This window comes from Palaemon carinicauda, chromosome 8 (genome assembly GCF_036898095.1).
Source record: "Palaemon carinicauda isolate YSFRI2023 chromosome 8, ASM3689809v2, whole genome shotgun sequence".
Lineage (NCBI taxonomy): Eukaryota > Metazoa > Arthropoda > Malacostraca > Decapoda > Palaemonidae > Palaemon > Palaemon carinicauda.
Genome location: NC_090732.1, coordinates 80,591,143 through 80,614,933, shown reverse-complemented (window position 1 = coordinate 80,614,933; position 23,791 = coordinate 80,591,143). Strand labels below are relative to the sequence as shown.

The window sequence follows — 23,791 nt, the reverse complement described above, 5'->3', positions numbered from 1 at the left end:
GGAATTCTTGAGCTGGAGATAGTCTTGACTTTTTGAGGTTAATTTGAAAGCCTAGAGATTGTAGGAATTTCATGACTTCCAGAATTGCTAGAAGGCATTCCGACTTCGTTGCAGCCCACACTAACCAGTTGTCTAGGTATACCATCACTTGAAGTCCTTTGTTCCTGAGTTTTTGAACAATGGTCACGACTAGTTTTGTGAAAATCCTTGGAGCTATACCGAATCTGAAGGGCATAGCTTTGAAACCAAGGTGGGGGAGAAACGCTGTCCAATCGGAAGATACCAATAGGTGTTGGTAAGATCTATGGAGATGGTTTAGGCCCCCTGGGGTAGTAGGGTCCATATTTGCGAGATAGTTAGCATCTGGAACTTGTCGTTCAGAATAAATTTGTTTAGTGGGGACAAGTCCAAAAGAGTTCGAAGAGTGTTTGAATCTTTTTTTGGCACACAGAATAGCCGTCCTAGAAAGTTCATGGATTTTGCAAAACAGATAACTCCCCTCCAGAGAAGTTCCTGTACATAATCTTCCAAGAAGGGGGTTGTGGGTTGGAAGAACCTCTTGAACGCGGGTGGTTTCTGTCTCCATTTCCAACCTAGTCCCTTTGAGACGATGCTGTGAGCCCAAGGATCAATCTTCCATTGATCCCTGAAGAGATAAAGTCTTCCCCCTACCGGTAGCTCCTCATTCTTGTTGTCATGGACCTGCTTCTTAATACGCATTGACTCTACTTCCTCGGCACCTAGATTGACCGCCCCTTCCAGACCTTCCTCAGCCACTAGCACTTTTCTTTTAAGGTCTGACTGGGTGAAAAGTCGTAGTAGCTCTCTCATAGACTGGGTTGAAGGCTGGAGACTGTGACACATACTGCTGGGGAACCATGTACACAGTCTGGGGGATCGTGGCAGCTAAGGTTGTCATGACAGGAAAGGTTTTCCTGCCTTTAAAGGGTTTCCTAGGCTTCTTGCCTTTGGGTTGAGATCCTTCTCCAGGGGTGAATTTCCTCTTAGAGGACATACCCCACTATCGCATAAGGTTCTTACTCTCCTGAGCCACTCTGTCCATTACTTTCTTGACCCCTTTCTGAGGAGAGAGATCTTTTCCCCAGATGTTTGAGTCAATCAACCTTTTAGGATTATGCCTAATAGTTGCTGCGGCTATGACGTGTTCTCTGCGGGCTCTTTTGGCTAAAAAGAAAGCATGTAGATCTCTGTGGAAAGTAGCCAGATGAGTCTTTGCCAGGACTGGGAAGACTTCTGATTTGGAATAATTCCAAATCGACATTTCCATATAGGACTGGTGGGACAAAGAAGCAGATAGCCTCTCTTTGGCCTCCAATTCTACCTTCAAGAGGAATTCGGGAATTCTAGGCAACCTTTCATGGAATTGTTTGACTCCAATATCCCTATCCAGTTTTCCAACCAAAAAGGTTTGTTGGACATCTTCCCAACTGTCCGAGTCATAAGGAAGGACTGGTGGGACAAAGAAGCAGATAGCCTCTCTTTGGCCTCCAATTCTACCTTCAAGAGGAATTCGGGAATTCTAGGCAACCTTTCATGGAATTGTTTGACTCCAATATCCCTATCCAGTTTTCCAACCAAAAAGGTTTGTTGGACATCTTCCCAACTGTCCGAGTCATAAGGAAGGACTGGTGGGACAAAGAAGCAGATAGCCTCTCTTTGGCCTCCAATTCTACCTTCAAGAGGAATTCGGGAATTCTAGGCAACCTTTCATGGAATTGTTTGACTCCAATATCCCTATCCAGTTTTCCAACCAAAAAGGTTTGTTGGACATCTTCCCAACTGTCCGAGTCATAAGGAAGGGCTATAGAGACAGGTTTGCACTCCTCTAGCACTGGCAATGATCTACCTTCATTAATTGCCTCCTTTACAGCCTTTAAACTTTTTGAGGCGACAGGAAAAACAGTACCTTTAGGAACAATAAAGGTGGCCAGTTATGAAGGAAGATAATTGAGTATTGGTAAATTAAGCCATCTTAAGTTCCTTTACCAATAAGGTTTGAACCTTGCTGAGGTCCCGGATGATAGTCTCATTAGGGATTGTATCATCTCTAATGGACGCTTCCGAGTTTAGCCTTACATAGAAGTAAGGATTATTATCAATAGAGGGGTAAAATTCTAAGTCAGAGGCAGGCTTAGAACCCATACTTTCTCCAATGTGGAGGTACCCCTCACTCAGAACCACATGCTCTGCATAATGTCAAGGATTCTTAGCCGAGCAATCTGGCAGACTCAACGCTGGTGGAGCCTTGGACTTGGGTGCCTGTTGGAAAGCCTCTATCTTCGCCTCTAAGGGCGCTTGAGCTCGTTTATGTTCGGCATGGATATTTTTCATGAATGCCTTCATGGATGCCATAAACTCCAAGTGACCAGGTCACAAAAGTGTACTTGGTTTAGGTACAGGAGTAGAAGCAGAGGCAGGGGCAGCAGATAAAAGGATGGGGAATTGAGCCAAAGAAGTACTGGGCACTGTACTTACCTGATGGACATCTAGGGACTCATCAGAGTCTTTTGTATTCAGCAGGATCCCCCCCCCCCCTCTCTCTCTCTCTCTCTCTCTCTCTCTCTCTCTCTCTCTCTCTCTCTCTCTCTCTCTCTCTCTCTCTCTCTCTCTCTCTCTCTCTCCACATGGAAGAGGATTTCAACATGTTGTCGGCCTCCAGGCTCATTACTTGAAGAGCGCCCTGAACTTCATTATCTGCATTATCTAATTGTATTGGTCGGAGTTGTACCGTCGATATCTGGCGACCAAAAACAGCAGTTACCTCTTGGGAAAGAGGAGGTCCTTGAGTTCCATGAAAGGAAGGTAAGGGGCAACTAGTTGAGAGCTCATCTTAAAGCCTCTCACCCAGTGTCTAATGGTCTTCTGACTGTGCTTTTTCGTCCTGGGAGACGTTGGTAGTGTGGAAACCAGTATAGATCAGGTCCTTGCACAAAGGACCCTTTGGAAACATGGCAATCAGCATGCTTCTGGCAAATCTTGTGGCCGCAAGGCAACTTGACCCGCCTGGTGCAGGTTACTGTCGAACACTGCATGTCTTCAGCAACCAGTAAAGATAAAAAAAAAAATTCTTAAAATAATATCTAAATTAAAAATTTTTGTACTACATTAACTATGGCTAAAGCTACACTAGAGCAGAATCGCATGCCAAAATGCTCATAATTCCATAAGGACTCTACAATGTGGTAGAATAGGGAGAAAGGTTCACATCAGTGGAACACCATTTCCCCAAAAGTCAGGTCTATTAGACAACCTAAGGTGGTAAATTCACATAGCATCCTGCCTAATCCGGCAGTGGCTGCACCTGAAGCAGCAGCAGCCGTGTCTAAGGTGGCAGCTATTCCTAGCAGCCATGGCTCTATGAACTGACCTTTCATTACCCATATGAATGTCGACACAACGCGGCAATGGCATTGTCATGTTGGCAAGAAGGTGGACGATCCTCTATGGAAACAGACCACGGGCAAGGGGAAAGGAACAGGTTAAAAGAAGGCAGTAGATAAATGAATCTGCCAAAGCCCTAATTGTTAACATTAAATCATGAGGAAGGGAAGTAGCTCTTTAAAATAATGAGCCGTAAAAAATGGTCAGGACACCATGAATTCGTAAATTCAAAGGAGATCCTGACACCTAGTAGAGGTATCAAATTGACCAACTTCAGAGGAGAATGTTCCTCAGATATGGAAGAGGAAAAAAGACGCAGGTGACCAGCCTAAGGCTGGAGCTAAAGCAGCAAAGGGGTGGGGGTCCCCTTAACCTACTCACATCCAAGGCTAGGAGAACTCTAGCCGACTGGACTGGAAGTACGGCCAAATGGTAATACTTCAGCCAGGGAACTTCTGACTAGGCAAAGGAGTCAAGACTCCGCAGCACGAGATACATAATTCAAGATGAAAAGCTGCAGTCAGAGACTCTAGGCAACTGCTAAGGCAGCAGAGGAGAACCCAAAAAGGATTCTAGATAGGGTTAGGTCATAAGAAACCTACTGTGTAGGCTAGCCTAGCCTATATAGCGGATGAGGGATGCTCATATGCTAGGGAATGTAGATTGGATAAAGGAATTGTAGTTCCTTGGATAGTGAAGGATTTAAGGCCTAACTAGGAAGGGGAAGGGACAACTAGACCACCCAACAGTGGTCTCTAAGGCGGCAGTGAGAGTTAATCCAGGAAAGGAATAACTCATCTACACAGAGCCATACTAGATAGCCCACAAGCTATCCTGTCCATCTATATAGCAACTGAGGATACCTCAGATGTCAGGGAATTGAACTGGGAGGGAAAAAGGTTCCAGAGCACACACTACCCAGGCAAGGGGGAAGGGAAGGGTAAGGAAGGGAAACTTAAAACTGGTGAGGCGGCAGGCCAGGAAGGCCTAACTGAATATGTAGATCCAAGGGGTCTAAAGTTAGTAAGCACAGAGAACGAGTCCTCACAACCGGCTGTCAGCCTTCCAAAAACTAAGTAATGAAGACTAGTAAATGGGTAAGGCGACACCAAAGGAAGGCCTAACTGTCAATATGAGAACAATGTTGGTATTGTTCTAAGGGGTCAACAGAGTGTAGACACAAGAACAAGTCCCCACAACCCATGCCGCCTGGCCAGACACTAAGGCTAAGTAGATAGTGAAATACTGTCGACCAAAGACATCTGCAAGACACCATCCACTGCTTCCTGAGGTACCTTTAGGGCTGCAGCTCTCCACTATGACGTATCAATAGCAAGGGAGAATAAAGGCCTCATGAGAACCATAAGGTTACGTGGTAGAAGGTGAGGGTGCATAGTTACGCAAACTCTTGGCCGACGGCTAAGAGTCAGAGTTAGCTTAAGTCAAGACTGATGGAATATCAACATGCTAAAAATAGCAAAATGTTTAACTTATAATCATACCTCAGTTGTAAAAGAATATATAAAACATACTATTACATGACTATAAAAGTTAATATACAATTCTGAGCAATTTGGAGATATGAATCGCCAGCTTCGGCCGGGACAAATAACGAACGCATAGAACTAAAACACCAGGGTGGAGACATAAAACTCTCCAACACAAAAGGAAATGGTACTCAACTTAGTCAATGAGAAAGAAGCTGAAGCATCCATGATCTCAAAATCACTCCAAAAAGCTAGGAAAACTCGCAGAAACTTCGAAACAAAACCGTCAAGATGGCGCTGCTTTTAGGAATGGAGAACCAGCGAACATGTTTACAATAACACACTGGGATCAGAGTTGTAACGGTTCTCTCGTCCACGTATCCAACCCTATCCCATATCCTTCTGGGCAAGGTTAACCCTATTCGGGGAAGGATAGCCATGGCTTGTTTTAAACACATCCCTGTTTCATACACGTTATCTCTCATGATATTCGCTCAAGGGGATAGAACCCTGCGATATTTCTTAGGTAAAATTCTCTGGTATATCAGTCGAGGAAATATCCCAAGTAGAAAGCTGCCTTTGAGGAACTTCCATCAGGACGACATGGCTTGAGCCCAAAAAAGAAGTCATTTGGTAACATACAAAAGGGAAAAAAAATAAAACTCAAATTGAATATATTTTAGTTAGGAAGGAAGACGAGATAATTATTAAGGATTATAATGTTATTCCAAATGAACCTGTTGTAGCTACACAAACTGGAGGTGGCAGATTTCAGGTTGAATGCAATAAGGAAAAAAGTTCCAGCTGGGATTAGTAGGATCAAAACTTGGAAGGTGAAGGGGGAGAGGGCAAGAGAGTTCAGAAGTAAAGTGGATAGAGCTAGATAAGAAAGAAATGTGAATTGAACGTCAAATTCGCCTAAAATGATATGGGATGTTATGAAATAGATGGTCCTGCCAGCAGCGGCAGAGGTGTGTGGGAGGACCAGTGGTATATAACAACAGGGAAAAGTGGTGGTGATATCAAGAGGTTCAAAAACGGAGAAGGAAAATAGTATAGTCAGAATAAGTTGGAGAGAAGAAAACAACTACAAAATTAGTATAGAATATAGATGGGTAAAGGGAAACAACAAGAAAGGTAGTTATTGAAAATGGAGAAGCCAGGATAAGAGTGGTATGAGAAGATAGGAGTACTTGGGGGAAAAAAAGATAATATATAGAATTGCTGAAGTGATATGAAGAGGATGACAAGAGAAGATGGAAAGGTTATTTTTCACAATTATTAAATACTGAGAATGAGTGGAAAGAATTGGAAAATGTTTCTCCTGTAGAATGACCAATAGCAAACATCAGAGAGTTTAGTCAAGAGTGCTATAAAGAAAAGAGAAGTAAATAAAGCTGCAGGAAAACCAGAGGTAACTGCAGAAAGGATTAAGGCATTGTGAAATCTAGTCAAAGAGTGGGTGCACACACTATTGGAAAAGATGTGGGATGTAGAAGAAATGCCACGGGACTGGGAACATTATTGGATGATTAAATTGTATAAACAAAAATGAGACGTGATAAACTGTTGGAATTACAGAGAGATAAAGCTTTTGGAGCCTGTATTCAAGATACCAGAAAGAATTGTAGAAAGAAGGTTGAGAGAGTTAAAATATACAAATGAGCAGCCATTTTGGTTTATGAAAGGAAAGAGCACAGTGAATGCTAACTTTATAGTAAGACAAGTCCAAGGGAAGTATTCAGAAGGAAAAAAGTTTACATGTGATTTATGGATCTCGGAAAGGCATACGACATAGTACCAATGTTAGTCTATTGGTGTTTAAGAGAGGAGAATTGGAAAACTTGGTAAGTTTAGTTAGGATGATGTATGACAGAGGAGGAACCATTGTACATACAAAATATGGGGAGATTATGGCGCAATGAAGAATTGTAGGAAATGAAGTTTGCTGATGATTTGGCCATTATAGTATACATAGGGAAGAACTGCTAGAAAAGTTTTTAGCACAGAAAGGAGCCCTGAAAAGGAAAGGATTGAAGATGAACATTGGAAAGAAAGAGCTAATCTTAAATAGTAGAGGACAAGAAGAAGTAATCATTCAAATAGAAGATGGTATGTTGATGAAACATAACAATGAGTTTAACTAATTGGTATCAATAACAAACTAACAAAAAGGAAGGAGATACTGAGAAAGCAGTGAGATGGTGTGTAAAAGAAGCATGGTATAATGGAGAGAAGTAACTGGAGTTGTTTTAGACAGGAAAATACTATCAAGACTGAAAATGAAGATCTATAAAAGAGTTATCAGGTATAAACTTGGGCACTTAAAAGGGAAGAGGAGGGACTGTTGGAAAGAACAGAGATGAGTGTGGCGAGATGGATTGCTGCAATATCACTACTGTAAAGAAGAGAGTCAAGATAAAAGAATAATTTGTGCTATATGTAATATAAAAAATAAGCTTAGCTGGGGAAGCTCATCTGAGATAATATGGCTATGTAATAAAGTATGTGGAACCAATCATGAGAACTAAGAACATGCAAGTGATGGGGAGGAGGAGTGTGGAACATCAACAGATAAGATGGATGGATAGGGTGAAGAGGAGTGTGGAACATCAACAGATAAGATGGATGGATAGGGTGAAGAGGAGTGTGGAACATCAACAGATAAGATGGATGGATAGGGTGAAGAGGAGTGTGGAACATCAACAGATAAGATGGATGGATAGGGTGAAGAGGAGTGTGGAACATCAACAGATAAGATGGATGGATAGGGTGAGGAGGGATATGGGTGGGATAGGACTTTAAAAAGATGCAAGGAATAGAGACAGATGGAGAAAGCTGACTCGATCGGTCAACATACAGAGGTAATAATTAGGTCAAAAGAAGACGACAAATGCATATTATTTCTGCAAATTTACCAACCTGTTCCCTAGGAATGCTTCCAGATCTCAGTGATGTGAATGTAGGATAGTACCATGAGGGCCATTATTTTGTATTTATAAAATTAAGTGGCAGGAAAAAGGTGAGAATTCTGCACAAATTTTCTACCTCAAAGGTGCTAATTTCTCTAAATCAATTTAGTGATCATCAATATTATCTATGGCACATAATGCCCAGTGCCTAAATATAATTTTCACGATTACTATGATTTCAATATTATAGCAACTCGTCAACTTAAATTAACTCAACTTATCATCAAACTTCTTTAATTGACGTCATTATCATGGTCACCTTTTCAGACAATGCAATTTACTGAATAATCTCTTACGCTAAATGATAACAGTAACTTTTATTTTACAACTGGTAAAATTTGAAGATTTAATGCTAACTGTGGGATATCTTTCATATCTGTTGCTTATCAGTTTTTTTTTGGCTTCTCAAAAGGTAAGATTCCCACAGATTCTGATAGACTACAAGATTATTGTTGTCATTGATATTTTATTAGGGAATTTACCCAAAATACTTAAAAAATTTGTAGAAACCCATAAGACTGTCAAAAGGATGTTCTTCAAGGGGAAATGAAACTTGAATATGAAAAGGTTTAAAGAAATTAGGCATCCAAGCAGAAAGAAACAAATCAAAATGATACATTGAAAATGACAAAATGCAACATACTATGGTAGAAAAACGTTCAGTAACATCAACCAAAATTATAGGTAAGGTTTTCATAAAGCTTTACAGATGAAACATTTAATAAAATTACCTGTTTTTCCGTAGCTGTATTAAAACTTTTGGAGGTTCCTGGGCGAGAATATTCTTCTTTATGAACAAAGGTTCTTGGAGGTTTTTGTGGAGGTACTTTTGCTATATCTGCTTTTGAACTCGCCCTACTGCTTTGTGATAGTCCAGAGCCCTCCTCCTCTTGGTTAACATCTGAATCTCCTACAAGATTTTTCAATTCTGATGATGCAAGGCTTCTTTTTCTATTCAGTGGATCATTAGCTTTACTACTTGAAGGTCTCTCATCTGCATTTTTGCTGGTATTCACTTCAATGTTATAGGTTCCAGTAGAAGATGGAGAATTTATTTCAGGAGACTTGTGGGATGGACTTTCAACATTATATGTACCAGTTGATGAGGGAGAACTTGTTCTTGAGTGTCTATTTTCCAAGCTCTCTTCCTTGGTTTCTTGAAACTCTGTTACTATTTCTGAAGTTCCTTTCTTGCGATGAACAAGAAAAGGTTTCTTGGACTGCTTATCACTAGATAAATTACTTTTCTGTTTAGACCATCTAGAATCCTCGGCACCCATTAAAGATCCACCGTTTGGAGGATTTCCCTCTGCATCTGGATACAAATCAGTCTGAATTACTTTTTCCTCCTTAGATTTTACTACATTCCCCTCAGGAGCTAATGAATAACCAAGTCCTTCACTATATTTTTCTTTGTGCCTCATGGCTACTGGATTTTCAGACTTTATCATATTGGATACCTGAAAGAAATAAAAACGCATTTTTATACCTATTGTAATAGGAAAGACAGCATATAAATTCTAATTCTACATAGATATATAACATCCAAATCACTAGCAACAAATATAACTAATATAAAGATAATTCGAGATATTTGAGACCCTATCAACCCACTCACTGAAAACATTATTACCATATGAGTCTATCCTCTCCCATGTGAATATCTTCAGTTGTAAAATATTAAAACTGTTAAGTAATTCCTTAACAACTAACAAGAGCACTCCTTGCCATTTTGACATCTAATTTAATATTTTTGGATTAATCTGTAAAGTGATGTTTATTTTGAATGGCGTAACTAGATACTTCTCCACTTTCAACATTTAGGTACAAAATTATTTAATTAAATTTTCAGTCCCTTTACTTTAGATTGGATTGGATTATTCAATTTATGAAATTCGGCTATATAGCCCAGCACTAGGACTGGTGAGCCCATTCAATGCCTAAATGCAACTGACACATGAATGGTCATTCTGACTGATATCACTTGGTATGATGTAAAACAAATATGGAACACAGACCACTTACAGTTTGAGGAAGCTGATATTCACTATGTTGGGATGATAGAGCTCCAACATTTTGCAAGTGCTGAAAGATGATTTTTTCACAAGGACGCTGCAGCCGGAACCAGTAACTGAGAGTTCCAATTGCCTAGGGTAAAAAAAATATGCCATCAAATTTTGCTTTGTAAATTATAACAGTTCACACAAGTAATAAATAGCGAATCACTTCAACTAATGTTTATCTTGTCACAAGATTATGAGGACAAAGTACATCATTTGCAAACAGTTACATTGTATTCCAATATTAAACGGCACTATGTCTTTGAGGATATAGCCCTAATACCATTATTCTTTGGATTTATACAATGCAAAGATGAATTATGTTTGTACTCCTACACCCTACGCTCCCAACTGATCATCAATATTAGTCCAGGAACGCAAGAATAAAAAGAAATAAAATAAAAACAACCATTGTGAGATTTAAAGAGGAGATATAAAAAAATCTAGCAACATATTTTATTTCTTATAACAATATATTTTGTCAATAAAGAAACCATGAACCTTAGATTATGGATTATATAGCAGTTCTCATCTTTGAACAGAGGAAAACAATTTGAAACTAATGTTCATATATCCGTTATGGAAATTCAACTAGGAAGATGAAGAACTTCCTACTTTGGTCTTACTGACTCTTTACCTTTAGTCTTACAGTCACCCCATGTCTTGTTTATATCAATTACTCAACTACCTCGCCTATACTGGTTTCCAAATAAGTTAGGACAATTATTGCACAGAAGGCCTTTAAGGTAGCAAGACTTAACTACAACAGCCCCTCTCAAGATGCTGCAACCAGTATCTAGACTGCTCATCCTCCATGCTTGAAGAATAAGCAGTAGCAAAAACTTTTTGGTTTAAGTGTCATAGCTGATAATTCACATGAGGACGAAAGGTCTACTCCTCTTACTCTGAAGACCTGGTTCAAGGCTGAGTGATAGCATTTAACAGCCAAAATTGAGATGTCTATCATCCCGCAGGTATACTAGAAAATCCACTAGTGGGATAGAGGCTTTGAGTGGAGAAGAGTTCCTCCTACGACACCAATCAATGATGACTGCCCACTTTGCTTGGTAGGCTGCTGTTGACGACTTTCGGAGGTATACAGATAGTTGCTTTGCAGTTGGGTGAGAAAAGCCATTCTCTCTAAGAAGATGGTTGATAACCTCCAAGCATGAAGAAATAGCCACTCCACTGCACTGTGGTATTTCTTCCTGTGCAGCTGACATATGAGGTTGTGCCATACTGGGAGCTCTCGTGGAACTTCTGTCAGTAAACGTAGAAGGTCAAGGTACCACTCTGCATGCGGTCGTTTTGGTACCACCACAGTCATGTGGAAATTGAGCGTAATGATAGCTCTGCTGATCACTTTCCTTATGAGACAAAACTGTGGGAAAAAGTAGATGTTGAGGCCATCCCACAGGCCACAGATGTTGAAACGTGTCCTCCAGTGCCGCTGCTTGATCCGGCACTGGTGACCAATACTCTATTAGTTTGTTGTTGAGGCGAGTGGCAAAAATGTCTATTATCAGGGAACCTCACAAAATTAGGTGCTCCCGCGCACTAGAGGATTGAAAGACCATTCTGAGCCAGCCACCTGATTGGAAGGACTCAGATTGTCAAGAGATTACTTTTTGATTCCCTAGGATGAAACAGCCAGCAGGGTTACTCCATTGTCCTTTGACCATGAGTGCATTCTCACTGCTAACTGGTAAGGGAGTTGTGAAACTGACCTCACCAGCTTTTTGACAAAAGCCACTACTGTAGTAACCTTTTACAGTACTATCTCCTGGAAATGGATCAGAGCTAGATGCACTGCTTTCAGTTCCATGATATTTATATGGGTCCTCTTGTCTACATCCTCTAGCCACAGACCTGACGTGGAGTGAGTCAAAATGTGCGCAAACCCTTCTCTGGATACGTCTGAGAAAAGGATAAGTTCTGGGCTCACTTCTGGATCCCTCCATCAGGTTTGTCTCCTGCAGTCCCCAGGTTAAATCCTTATGGAATTCCTGCATCACCTTGACTAGTACATCTGGAAGGTCACACCTCTGTTGCCAATTGGACTTGAGTCCATTGCACGGAATGAAGGTGTAACCTTCCATGTGGAACTTGATGTCCTAGAGAAGACAGATACCCACGCAGTCTCTGTCACTTCTTTGCTGCAATCGATTCCTTTGTCAGGAAGAGTGTTGCAACCTTCTTAAAACTTTGTAACCTTTCTTGTGATGGGAAGACTTTTCTTTGGACTTGGTCTATACTTCTCACAAAGTAGTCAAGGCTCTGGTGTGTGGTGAGAACAGACTTCTCGAGATTTATCAAGATCCCCACATCCTGACAAAACTTGGCAAGGTCTCTATGGAGTAGAATCTGCAACTCTGACTCCCCCAACAACCGCCAATCATCAAGGTATCTGAGAAATTTTCTGACAGCTTTTATACAAGGAACATGTTTCTGTAGAACCTTGGAGACAAGTCATTGACCTCCTTGACTGCATTCTTGTCTAACATTTATTTGACCTCCTCCCTAAGGAGTAGGTCTTTAATGTACCTTCTACAATATAATAAGCAGCTCATCAGTACTGGAGTGAGAGGGAGGGTTCTGCCCCGTAGAATTGCCACATTGTTCACCGACTTAACAAGCATTCCCACACAGGTGGTAGCATGGGGGGATTGCCACCTTTCAACGAAGTCCTTGCATACCTCACACTCGTTTGGTTTGATGCCTTCAGCGAAAGGGCTTGTTCTAGTGAGTTGATTTCTTAAACTGAAAATTTGTGTATGTCTACCTCTCTCTCACCTGCGGGGGAGCTCTTATACTTAGTAGGTGCTGTACGAGGTTGTCTTAAGGTGGTGGCTCTCTTGAAGGAGGCCTGACTTGCTTTATCCCACTTTGCCAATACTGCATCCACTTATTCTGTGGGAAAGAGAGAGGCACTCTGTGTCAGTGATGTATCTTGTAATGACATAGAGTTCTTGGAGGCCATGTGTCTCAAGAACCTGTTGACCACTGCATCCCTTTGCTGGTAAGCAGCCTGGTGTACCAAAACACCATTACCTTTGCTCCAGAAAAGGCAAGTTGCTCATATTGCTTTTGTATCTTATGATCCACCATATTCTGTGGTACTGCAAAATATGAGTGTACCAGGCCAGTAGTGTAACCAAGAGGAAGCCTGCAACAATGACATTTCTGCCCTTGAGGCACCTTCCGTTCATCATGGGATACGGATCTTAAGCAGCTTTGCCCTTTGTGTAGAGGACACTACTACATGGAGGCGTCCAATTACGAGTGCCGGGAGTGGCCATCCTTCAAGTGGCAGCAATTCGGCTGCAAGAGGAAGAAGTCTTAGAGAGATCCTTCACCCCAGAGCTATGTTTTGAAGGCCAAAGAAACCTAGACATTCTTCTTTTGTCCGTTCGGCTTCCTTCGAAGTTCAGTTGAACAAGAGGGATTTGCCTTATCTCCTGGGAAACTCTTGGGCCCAGAGGACCCCGTTGCTTCACCTGGAGAAGCAATGGTGCTTTTCTCTCAAGGTAAGTCCTCACATGATGCTCTTTGTGTGCTCCACCCTTCATTGGAACTCTCGGATTCTCCTATGAAGGACAGATTGTTAGAGGCGTCGTAGAGCAGAGCAAAATCTCCTGTGAATCCCTCTCTTCTCCCAGGCTGAACGAAGGGATCCCCTTGTGTCTGGCTCTATGCCCCTCACTTCTTATCTCTTAGCAGTTCCTCTTCCACCTGATGTTCTACAGATTCTTCCACCTCGGTATAACAATCTTGTGCACTCACCCCTCCGAGTGAACTAATGCGCTGAAGACGCTCAGCCGCAGGTTCCATTCCCAGTGCCTACTGCCCCTGGTGGAGACCCTGGTGGTCACCCTTGTGTTTACGACTAGTTCATCATATTCGAGAGAACTCCTCTTCGACCTTCTCTAAAGTGTAAGTATGATTACTCGCCAGCTTGCAGTTACTCACCAGTTCGCTCTATTTTTTTGGAGCAGGTAGTGGACCGCTGCTGTCCACCTCCTGTACTCCAAACAGCACGCAATTAACAAACATCGGCATACAAGATCGCACCAAAAAGGCCCTTGCTTACCATTAGCGGATTGTGGCCAGGTGGAGCCCGCCCTTGAAGGCGACTCTCCAGGCGAATCGGAGGAGGTTAGTTGCCATCCTTAACCACCTCTACCCTAAACTAGACATCTTCAATGCCCTTCCGAATACCCTCGGCCTTTCGAAAACATGCTTGAGGTCTACCCTCAAGATTCTTTCTCTCATGATCCTTGTCCTACATCTCGTGGCTCACACAACAAGACCCGACCACGAGCAACGAGCCACAGCGAACGTGACGTCATAGCTCGAACTCGTGATTTGAACACATCTAAAGAGTGTGACCTGGCATTTCGTACCTATCATGGTCAATGGCTAGCTACCCCCACCCACCATACCCAAAGGTAAGCTCTCCCTCATCTACAACATTCCCATCCATCCACTCACAGGGATCCCAATGCAGAGTGGATATAAAACATAGTTTAAGTCACTCTGGCAACCCGATCTGCCCAGATGAAAGCTTCTGCATCTGTTCTTTACGACAGACCAACCCTGAGTTCCTTGAATTTGGATATGTGTCCAGAGAAACCTTATGCCCTCTTCGACCCTAGGAGGCAAAGCACAATAATATCCTCACATGCTCCCACCGCCTCCCCGGTGCCTGTATCTCTTTCCAGGGCCCCGACTCAACCAGTCTCCCTGGTAAGCCTCCTTTCGAGGTCTGATCTCTTACTTGTCTCGGTACCAGAAACACATAGATACGGGAAATCCAAAACCTCACCAATTGGATCTAGACCCTTTGTTGAAGAAAAATAGACCTTCATCCATTAAGAGTTTCGCAGGGGCGGCATAAGCGTCGGCAAGATTCACCTCCTTCAGGACTAGGGGATCGGGATCTCTAAGGGAAATCTCTTTTGTAGAGTCTTATAGGCTCTCACTTGTCAAGGCAGATAATTCTCCCTCTCCTATCTCTCCCCTGAGACTTCCTTCCGCCTCTTGACAGCACACTCGAACCATACGGTCCCCGGAGTGTTTCCAGTTGTGGGAAGCAATAGCTCCCCTACACTTTCCCTCAAAGGAAACTCACAGCATTCTTGACTCCATGGCAGGGAAATTTTGGGGTAGGAAGGACATGGTTTCTATACCTAAGAACTGGGCCTTGTGACTGGTCAACTACCTCTTCTACAGCAGAAATTCCAACAGGTACTAGTGGCTACCTTGGCCTCTCATTCTAGGTAATGGACTTGCACACCTCATTCTCCTGCTGTACCTATTTACGACAACTACAACATACCCGGAGCGTGAGCCAGGAGCTGAAATCATAACTGATGACACGAATTGTTCGGAAGGCGATCAACTGGGACCCACTAGCCATAAACCTCATACTACCAAACTGGGAGAGTCTGATACTTTCTTCTTGGAGGCCTTGGCTTACACCTGCAAAGTCCATGGCATTACAGAGCCCAATATTCCACTCCAAAGGGAGGAGACAAATCCTTACACCTACTCTCTGCCACTCCCAGATCCAAATGGTGTGGACTGGAACTCTCGTGGTCTAGGCTGGTGGTGAGTTCCCAGAAGTAGGTAGACTTACCGATTTCCTCGACTAAGGACTTTCTTATGGCAAGCTATTCCTCGAGGATACTTTCCCCTCTGTCAGGCAGCAGAAGTATTACGGTATCCTCAAGGATATTCCTACTTCGCTACCAGTTGACCCAGCTGTATTGGCCTTTGCCCAAGGCATGCCCCCAAGCAAATTGGTTTCGCAATCAGTCACTTTTGCTTCGAAAGACATTTTTGTTATGGAGAGGCTTGCAATGGCAACCCTTTAGGCCTCCTTATGTGTTGACCATTGGTCCAGTACAATTGGCTACGTAGCTCATAATGAAGACCTGTCTAAGTCAGAGAGGAAGAAATTCTTCCAAGAAATTCTTATAACTGAAGCCAAGGCTGTCGAGTTTCAGACGGGTGGTCAATGGGCTAATTGGGTCCAAAAAATACTGATACCATAGTCTCTAGAGTTATGAAGCAGTTGCCAAAGAGGGATGTCCTCCTCTTACAAAACCCGTTTCCTCATCTTCCTTATTTTCAATGGATGAAGTCGAGGCAGAAATGAAGGAAAAACAACCAGGACTCACTATTCCTTCATCTCGCCCCGCCCATGCCTACGGCTCTAGGAGTGCCACAGCAATCTCATAAGCCTTTTCCTGACTTTTCTTGTCACTTCACTGCCAAACGACCTTCCCAGTCCAGACAACTTTTTCAAGGGAAAGGCCACAGAGGAAGGGGTGGTAAAGCCTCCAGATGAGGACAACGTGCCTCCTAGAGGGCATTCCCCTGCGATATCAACAGTGGGGGATGCCTGACACTCAGGTGGCAGCATTGGAAGAGCCAAGGGGCCAAACTTCCTCATCTAATTTGTCACCCATCAAGTTCCCCGTTCCTCGCAAAGGGATTGGCGAAGGACATTGCCCTTTTCACGCGAAAGTTTCTATGATGTTAGAGAAGGGCACTTTCCAGGAGGTTCTGGACGGGTCCCCAGGCTTATTCAGTTGACTCTTTCTCATAGAAAAGGCATCTGGAGGCTGGAGACCAGTCATAGACCCCTTAGCCCTGAATGACTTTATTCTTCAAACTCCGTTCAGGATGAAGATTGCAGCCACATTCAGACAGGCGATCAAACTGAGAGACTTCATGATAACGATGTACTTGACAGAATTGTACTTACAGATCCCAGTCCATCCCTCTCAAAGAAGTACCTAATAACCATCTGCTCAACAGGATATACTAGTTCCGAGTGCTGTGATTGATTTGAAGTTCTCTGGCCATCTGACATCGAAGGTCATTGACGCCGATATTGTTTATTATAGATAAAGATTAATTGATTGATTGATTTAAAATTTTCTGGCATACTGACATCTAAAGTCATTGACGCTGATATCATTTATTTTATAAAAAAATAAAAGAATATTTAATTAAAACCATAAAAGTTAAGATGTCATTATAGAAGTTAAGACCTGCTTCTAAAATAAATCTAAAAATGCCGCTCGCATAGTAGGAAACATCATGTCCAAGAATCTTGGCAAGGTTGAACCTGCAATCCTCACCTCGAGCCTCAAACAGATATCTATTTCTTAAGTTATTATAATTGGGGCATTCGGTCAATAAATGCCTCATTGTTAAAGGTGCCAAACAGTCGTCGCAGTACGGTTGGTGTTGGCCCTTCAGAAGAAACTCGTGTGTCAACCGAGTGTGACCAATGCGAAGACGACCAAGAGACGTCTCCCACTTTTGGGGCATCATGTTATACCTCCAAGGAGATATGGCATTTGTTACCTCTCTCATCTTATTGCCATCTTGACTATCCCAGTGCTGTTGCCAATTATTCAATTATTAAAAAACCATTTCTTGATGTTAGGTAGGAAATCATTACAGGGAATGGGATACCTTCTTGGTAGCAACTCGGATGCAGCATTCTTCACCAGTGAATCTGCCTTCTCATTGCCAGGCACACCTACCTGTGCTGGAATATAACAAAGTCGAACAGATATACCTCTCCAACCAATAATAAAACGCCATTCTAAAATCTTTAAAACTAGAGGGTTACAAGAATTAAAAACTTCTAAAGCTCAAAGGACACTCCTTGCATCACTAAAAATGGTAAAATTACCCTCCTTCTCCAATGCTATTTTCTCAATAGCGGTTAGTATGCCATAAGGTTCGGCAGTAAATAAGGAAGCTGTTAGAGGAAGTGCACCTCTACAATTAAAACCATTACTATGTACTCCAAATCCAACGCCAGCATCAGATTTGGAGCCATCAGTATATATATATACGTCGATTCCATATGTTTTGCAACATGTTCCATAAAAAGAGATCTGGATTCTAAGTCAGTCATATTCTTCTTAACTCCAATAAAATATTTACAAAAAGATACCTCAGGTGATTTCCATGGAGGCATTGATGATACCTTAAATGGAAGCACCTTACTTTTAATTATATCAAGAATGTTTAGTAATTGTTTCACCCAAAAGCCAAAATGTCGAGGAGATTTTGGGTGCAACTCAAAGTATGATGTGTGCCTTACAAGGCTTGCAGTCTGAAAGGCTAAAGAGTTAGGGAGTCTTTGTACCGAACAATAGAAGACTTTCGGTAAAGGTCTAGAGGTAATTCTCCAGCATCAACAAGGAGACTTGTGATAAGCGAAGTTCTAAAAGCTCCTGTGGACCATCTAATACCAGCATGATGTATTGAATCTAACATCTTTAATTGGCTTAGGGTGGCTGAAAAGGTATATTTCACATCCATAACTAATTTTTGAAAAAATCAAGGACTTGTATAATTTTAAAATAGTACTGCGGTCTGTCCACCATGATGTATGGGACAATACTTTTAAAAGATTCAAAGCCTCAAGACATTTAGCTTTTAACACTTTTAAGTGAGACACCCATGTAAGCTTACAATCAAATATCAAACCTAAAAATATAGCTTCATTTACACATGGGATACGTTGACCTTCAATGTAAATATCCGGGTCTGAGTGTACTCCCCGGACACGACAAAAATGGACAATAGTAGCTTTACTTGTCGAGAACATAAATCCATTCATATCGGCCCACTGGATAATTTGGTCAAAAGAGAGTTGTAGTTTTCTCTAAACCATTGCCAGTCTAGCTCCAGCAAATGATATAGAGATATCATCATATCATCCACAAACAATGTTGAGAGAACATCCTGGGGAATGACTGAGGATATCCCATTAATTGCTAGTGCAAACAGGGTTACACTCAACACACTACCCTGAGGAACTCCTTCTTCCTGACATTTACTCGCTGATAGAGTTTCCCTCACTCTCACTTGAAAAACTCTATGTGAAAGAAATGACTGAATATATAGTGGTAGTTCTCTTAATCCCAATTCATGAATTGTTTTAAGTATACCATATCTCCATGTAGCATCATATGCCTTTTCAAGGTAAAAAAAAAACTGTCACATGGTGCTGTTGAAGCAAAGGCTTCACAAATAGAGGACTCAAGTCGTATCAACACATCAGTCGTTGAGTGAATTTCTCTGAATCCACATTGAATAGGTGATAAAATACCCTTCTTTTTAGGTACCAAATCAGTCTTGCATTGACCATTTTCTCCATGATTTTACAAAAACAACATGTCAATGCAATAGGCGATAGTTTGCTGCTAAAAACTTGTCCTTACCGGGTTTTAAAAAGACTAAAATAATTACTAGTTCCCAAACACTTGGATAACTATGATTATGCCATATTCTATTAATAATGCTTAAAATAAATAACTTTGTATTAAAATGTACATGTTTAATCATTGCATATGGAATTCTATCGGGTCCACGGGCTGTATCGTCACAATTAGCAAGTGTGGAATCAAATTCTCTTTCAGTAAAAGGAGAATTATAAGACTCTTCCTCTTCACTTCTTGTTGCCAAATTAAAAATTTTCTTTTCTTCAATGCTCCTATACTGATGACCAGGAGCTGTTACACACTTGCATGATACAATTGAAAAATGATCAGCCAGGGCATTGCTAATATCATTTGCTTCAGTTACATGATGACCATTCACCTTCAACGCTGGTGGTGGGTTTGGGGTAAATTTGCCTTCAATCCATTTTATTTTCCTCCATACAGAAGATAGTGGTGTTCTACTGTTAATGGAGGAATCAAAAGACACCCAAGACTGGCACAGAGCTTCTTTCATGACACAATGGAACTGTGCTCTACACTTTTTGTATGTTATCAAATTTTCCTCAGTACGGCATCTATGCAATCTAGTAAGAGATTTTCTGTTGACTCTGTGCAAGACAGTTAATTCTGAAGACCACCACGGGACTGGTCATCGTTTGAATAATCCTGTGGTTTTGGAAATCGAATTGATTCCTGCTGTATGGAGAGTTCCATTTAGTAGGTCTATGGCATCATCAATACTTTCAAACTGTTCTGCACTGCCCTCGATTTTATTTAGCTCACAAAAATTAACCCAGTCTGCCTTGTCAAGATTCCATTGTGGCAATCTTTGCAAAGGTGGACCCTTGTTGGTGTTTATAATGATTGGTGCATGATCACTAGTATGACAAGGTATGTCTGAACATGGAAGTGCGTGGGCTCTCCTGTATTAAGGAGTCCAACATCCTCATTCTCCAAAATTGATAAGATAATATTGCCCCTTGTGTTTGCCAAAACATCACCTCATAAAGGATGTCTACCATTCATATTTCCTAGTAAAAGAAAAGGTTGAGGGAGTTGTTGAATGACCTCTACTAAATCATCATACAAATATTATCATTTGGAGGTAAGTACAGAGAACAAATTGTATATTTTCTCCCTACAGTGAACCCTCGCTACTTCGCGGTTCGACCATCGCGGATTCACCACTTCGCGGATTTTTTCCATAACCCATATATATACAGTAATATATATATATATATGTATGCATGTATTTATGTATATATGTAGGTATGTATATGTGTATACATATAAATATATATATATACACACACACACACATATATATATATATACATATATATATATATATATATATATATATATATATATATATATATATATATATATATATATATATATATATCTATCTAAAGTAGGAAGATGTGATGTAGTTCTAAGGGAAAAGTATGGGAAATATGTCTGGGTAATAAGCAAAGCTCTACCTCCAGTTTGTTTCTTCATTATGATCAGAGATAAATGTAAACAAAACATTGGTTGCCATTTTTTATCGTGCTTTTTAGCGTGTTTAGGAAATGCATGATATAAAATCACCTTTAATATTTGTGTCTGATTTAGTTTAGGGTACTGTAGTACATGCATTAAGTGTTCTGTACATTAAAGGGTAGTTTGTTAACAGAACTACGTACAAGGGAAGGTTTTAAAAGTCTGAATATACATGTTGAATAAATAGGTAAATATGGTGTCACTACTTCGCGGATTTTCACCTATCGCGGCCGCGACTGGAACCTATCTACCGCGATAAACGAGGGTTCACTGTATATCAATCTGTACAACCAATGCCTGCAGAGGTGTACGAATAGACAAAGATACTTGGGGAACATCTCGACGGACGTATATGAGACTTCCGCCATGGCTCCCTACTTGGTGATCATATGGTGTCCTATATTTGCGAGGAGAAGGAGTATTATGATAAAGTTTGTTTGCTCTCCTGTAGACATACAATTATGGGGGTATGCTCATGAATATGAAGCGTAAGTTCTTCATATTTGCCCTTAAATCCTGTCAATTCCAGTGCAAAATGGAGGAAAAAACCATGGTTTATATTTTGTTAGACCCCTTGGATGGACCCCTTGGATGGAGTCTTACCATTAGCAGTTTTTGATCTAACACTATTTCCAGGTGGTTTTATTAAAGAGGGTCTTGATAGATTGGGTTTTAAATTTATGATTTTCTTTTTGTCTTTTTGATCTAATTGTCGAGGGGGATGGTGGACCTCAACTTGAATTTTCGATTTACTTAAATTGACTTCCAGTTGATCAGAAAAATCAACAGACAAAGCATCATATTTATTTGATGTCATAATTTTAATATTTCTTATGGAAGGGGGCAACAGAGATGGAGGTCTCTCTCTTTTCTGATTAATAGGTGGTGAGCTACCAGGTTTTTGCACCTTCCCCAATACAGGTGCACCTGGTAACTTGGTGTCAGGTGGAATCTCCATCAAATTAGGTAAGGACGTGGCCTGAAAGATGTTAGTACTATTGTTGTTAATGGGGGACGAAGGCTGTACAGAAAAGGGAAATGATCCAGTTTTAATATACCATGGCAGAGCCTCAGAAGGCAATATGTTTACCTTGTCATGCAGTACTTTATTATTAGAAGTTGTATTTCTCTTATTAGAATTACTAGCAGTGCTAAGTGGGTTTCATGTCTGCTGTGGTAAATTTCCCTTTGATTTCCATGCCTTTGCTTAGCTAGTTGATTTATTCAACAGTCTTTTTGCACGTCCCACACTTACGTGTTCAAAACTTGATTTGCTTAGAGCAGCTTCCTCCAGCTTACATAGTTCGCATCTCCTATCAGTTGATTTATGATTCAGATTGCAGTTTAAACACATGACCTCAATTGTACATTCTCCATGATAAGATTTGGAGCAAGTACCACACATTTTTTCATTTTTGCAAACTTTGGATGGGTGTCCAAATTTAAAACAATTAAAGCATTGCAGGGGTTTTTGCTTGAAAGGACGAACTTTAATCCTTTCACTTTCAATAACAATATGGAAAGGTACATCAGCATCCTGGAAAGTAAGTATAATCATTGATGTTCCTGGAACCTTATGCACTTAAATACATACATTTAGTGGACACATGGAAAGTATCTCTTCCTCTGTAAATTCGTAAAGGTCTTTATTAAAGACCACTCCCCTTCCATAACTAAAATTTAGATGAGGTTTCATTTCTAATGTAATTTCATCACTGCCTGTCTGTAAGTTAGATAGTATTGCAGACTGCGTCGAGGATTTGGCATGGATGAGATAACTATTTTTATCAAAACGAGATATATCTCCAGATGCAATGGTTCCTACTTTTTTCTGAATCAACTTACATATTATAAAATAATTCCCTAATATCCCTTTAGGTTCAGCTACAAGACACATTGGTGGTTTTGGCTTTCTCTGTGAGTGCATGGGTACATTTATGTCTTTTTCAAACCTATCAGCAGGTTTGTATACATCCAATTCCTTTGGGACCTTATCCCAAAGAGCTCCCATGATGTTCAAGTTGTTAATTTTGATATTACTAATATTACAAATGGCATTAAACGCATCATCATGACTATCAAAAGATATCCATGAGTCCAATTTTCATCTCTGTGTCTCATCCTTATTTCCTTTATCAATCCATACCACTCAAATGCTCTATATATATCATCATAGTTTGTCTCTAATGGAATTTTGGAAACATGATGGATTTGCAGTTTCCTTGTGTTCCCCAAAATGCTAGATTTTCTAACATCAGTAGAGTGGTCCTATTCATTTCGAAGGTCGTCAACAGAATTCTCCTAAATTAAACTAGCAGAGGTCATCTACAGTGCCTGGGAAGAGTCAGCATATCCAGGGGATGGAGGTTCGTTATTTGTAAAATCCATAAAGCAGGGGTCGAGAAAGGGGCTGATTGGTTAGGTTTACCTGCTCGAGAATATTGAGGAATCATATGTCAGATAGGAAATTTTCATTCTCCACTATCAGCTCAATGAGAGTATACTTCCCAGATGGTCCACTCCATACCCTACTCGAAGGATAACACCAAAAAAGATATAGAGGCACAGGTGTAAGCTGAACCAGCCTGTTAGGACCGAAACCAAGAAACTATGGAATCATCCTCCCCATATCTGTAATGATGGGCTTCCAGCCAAAAGCCGAGAGTCCTACCCCAACCACTGGATCCCCCTGGATTCCGAAGACCCAACACTTGAGAATAGTCCTGCCAAAAGGGTCTAAACCTTCTTCGGGATGGATGAGATAATCCAATACTCTCACATATAGCTTTGAATGCAAATAACTCCCAACCACGACACCTCCTCCAATTCATCGAACCAAGCAGCAATAACGGATGTATAAACATCCACACCAACAGCTATAATGGATGTAGAAACATCATAGTCAAAAGAAAAAAAAATAAATATACATATATGTACGTAATATATACATATATATAAGGGAACTTTTTCTCATAGAGTTGGGAAAGCAACACGGAAGAATGTTTATAAAATTAGGAGAAGTTCGAAGTAATATTGAGAGAAAGAAAACGATGAGAGAAAAATTTAGA

The 23,791-nt window shown here is 40.9% G+C and overlaps 1 protein-coding gene across 1 annotated transcript in view; it reads right to left on the bottom strand.

The window, feature by feature from the left end:
• Nucleotides 1–23,791, bottom strand: part of LOC137645772 (protein fantom-like) — a 723,952-nt gene that overhangs the window by 145,671 nt on the left and 554,490 nt on the right. The window contains 2 exon segments of the mRNA XM_068378685.1: nucleotides 8,593–9,321; nucleotides 9,887–10,009. Of these exon segments, the coding sequence (XP_068234786.1) occupies nucleotides 8,593–9,321; nucleotides 9,887–10,009 (852 nt within the window).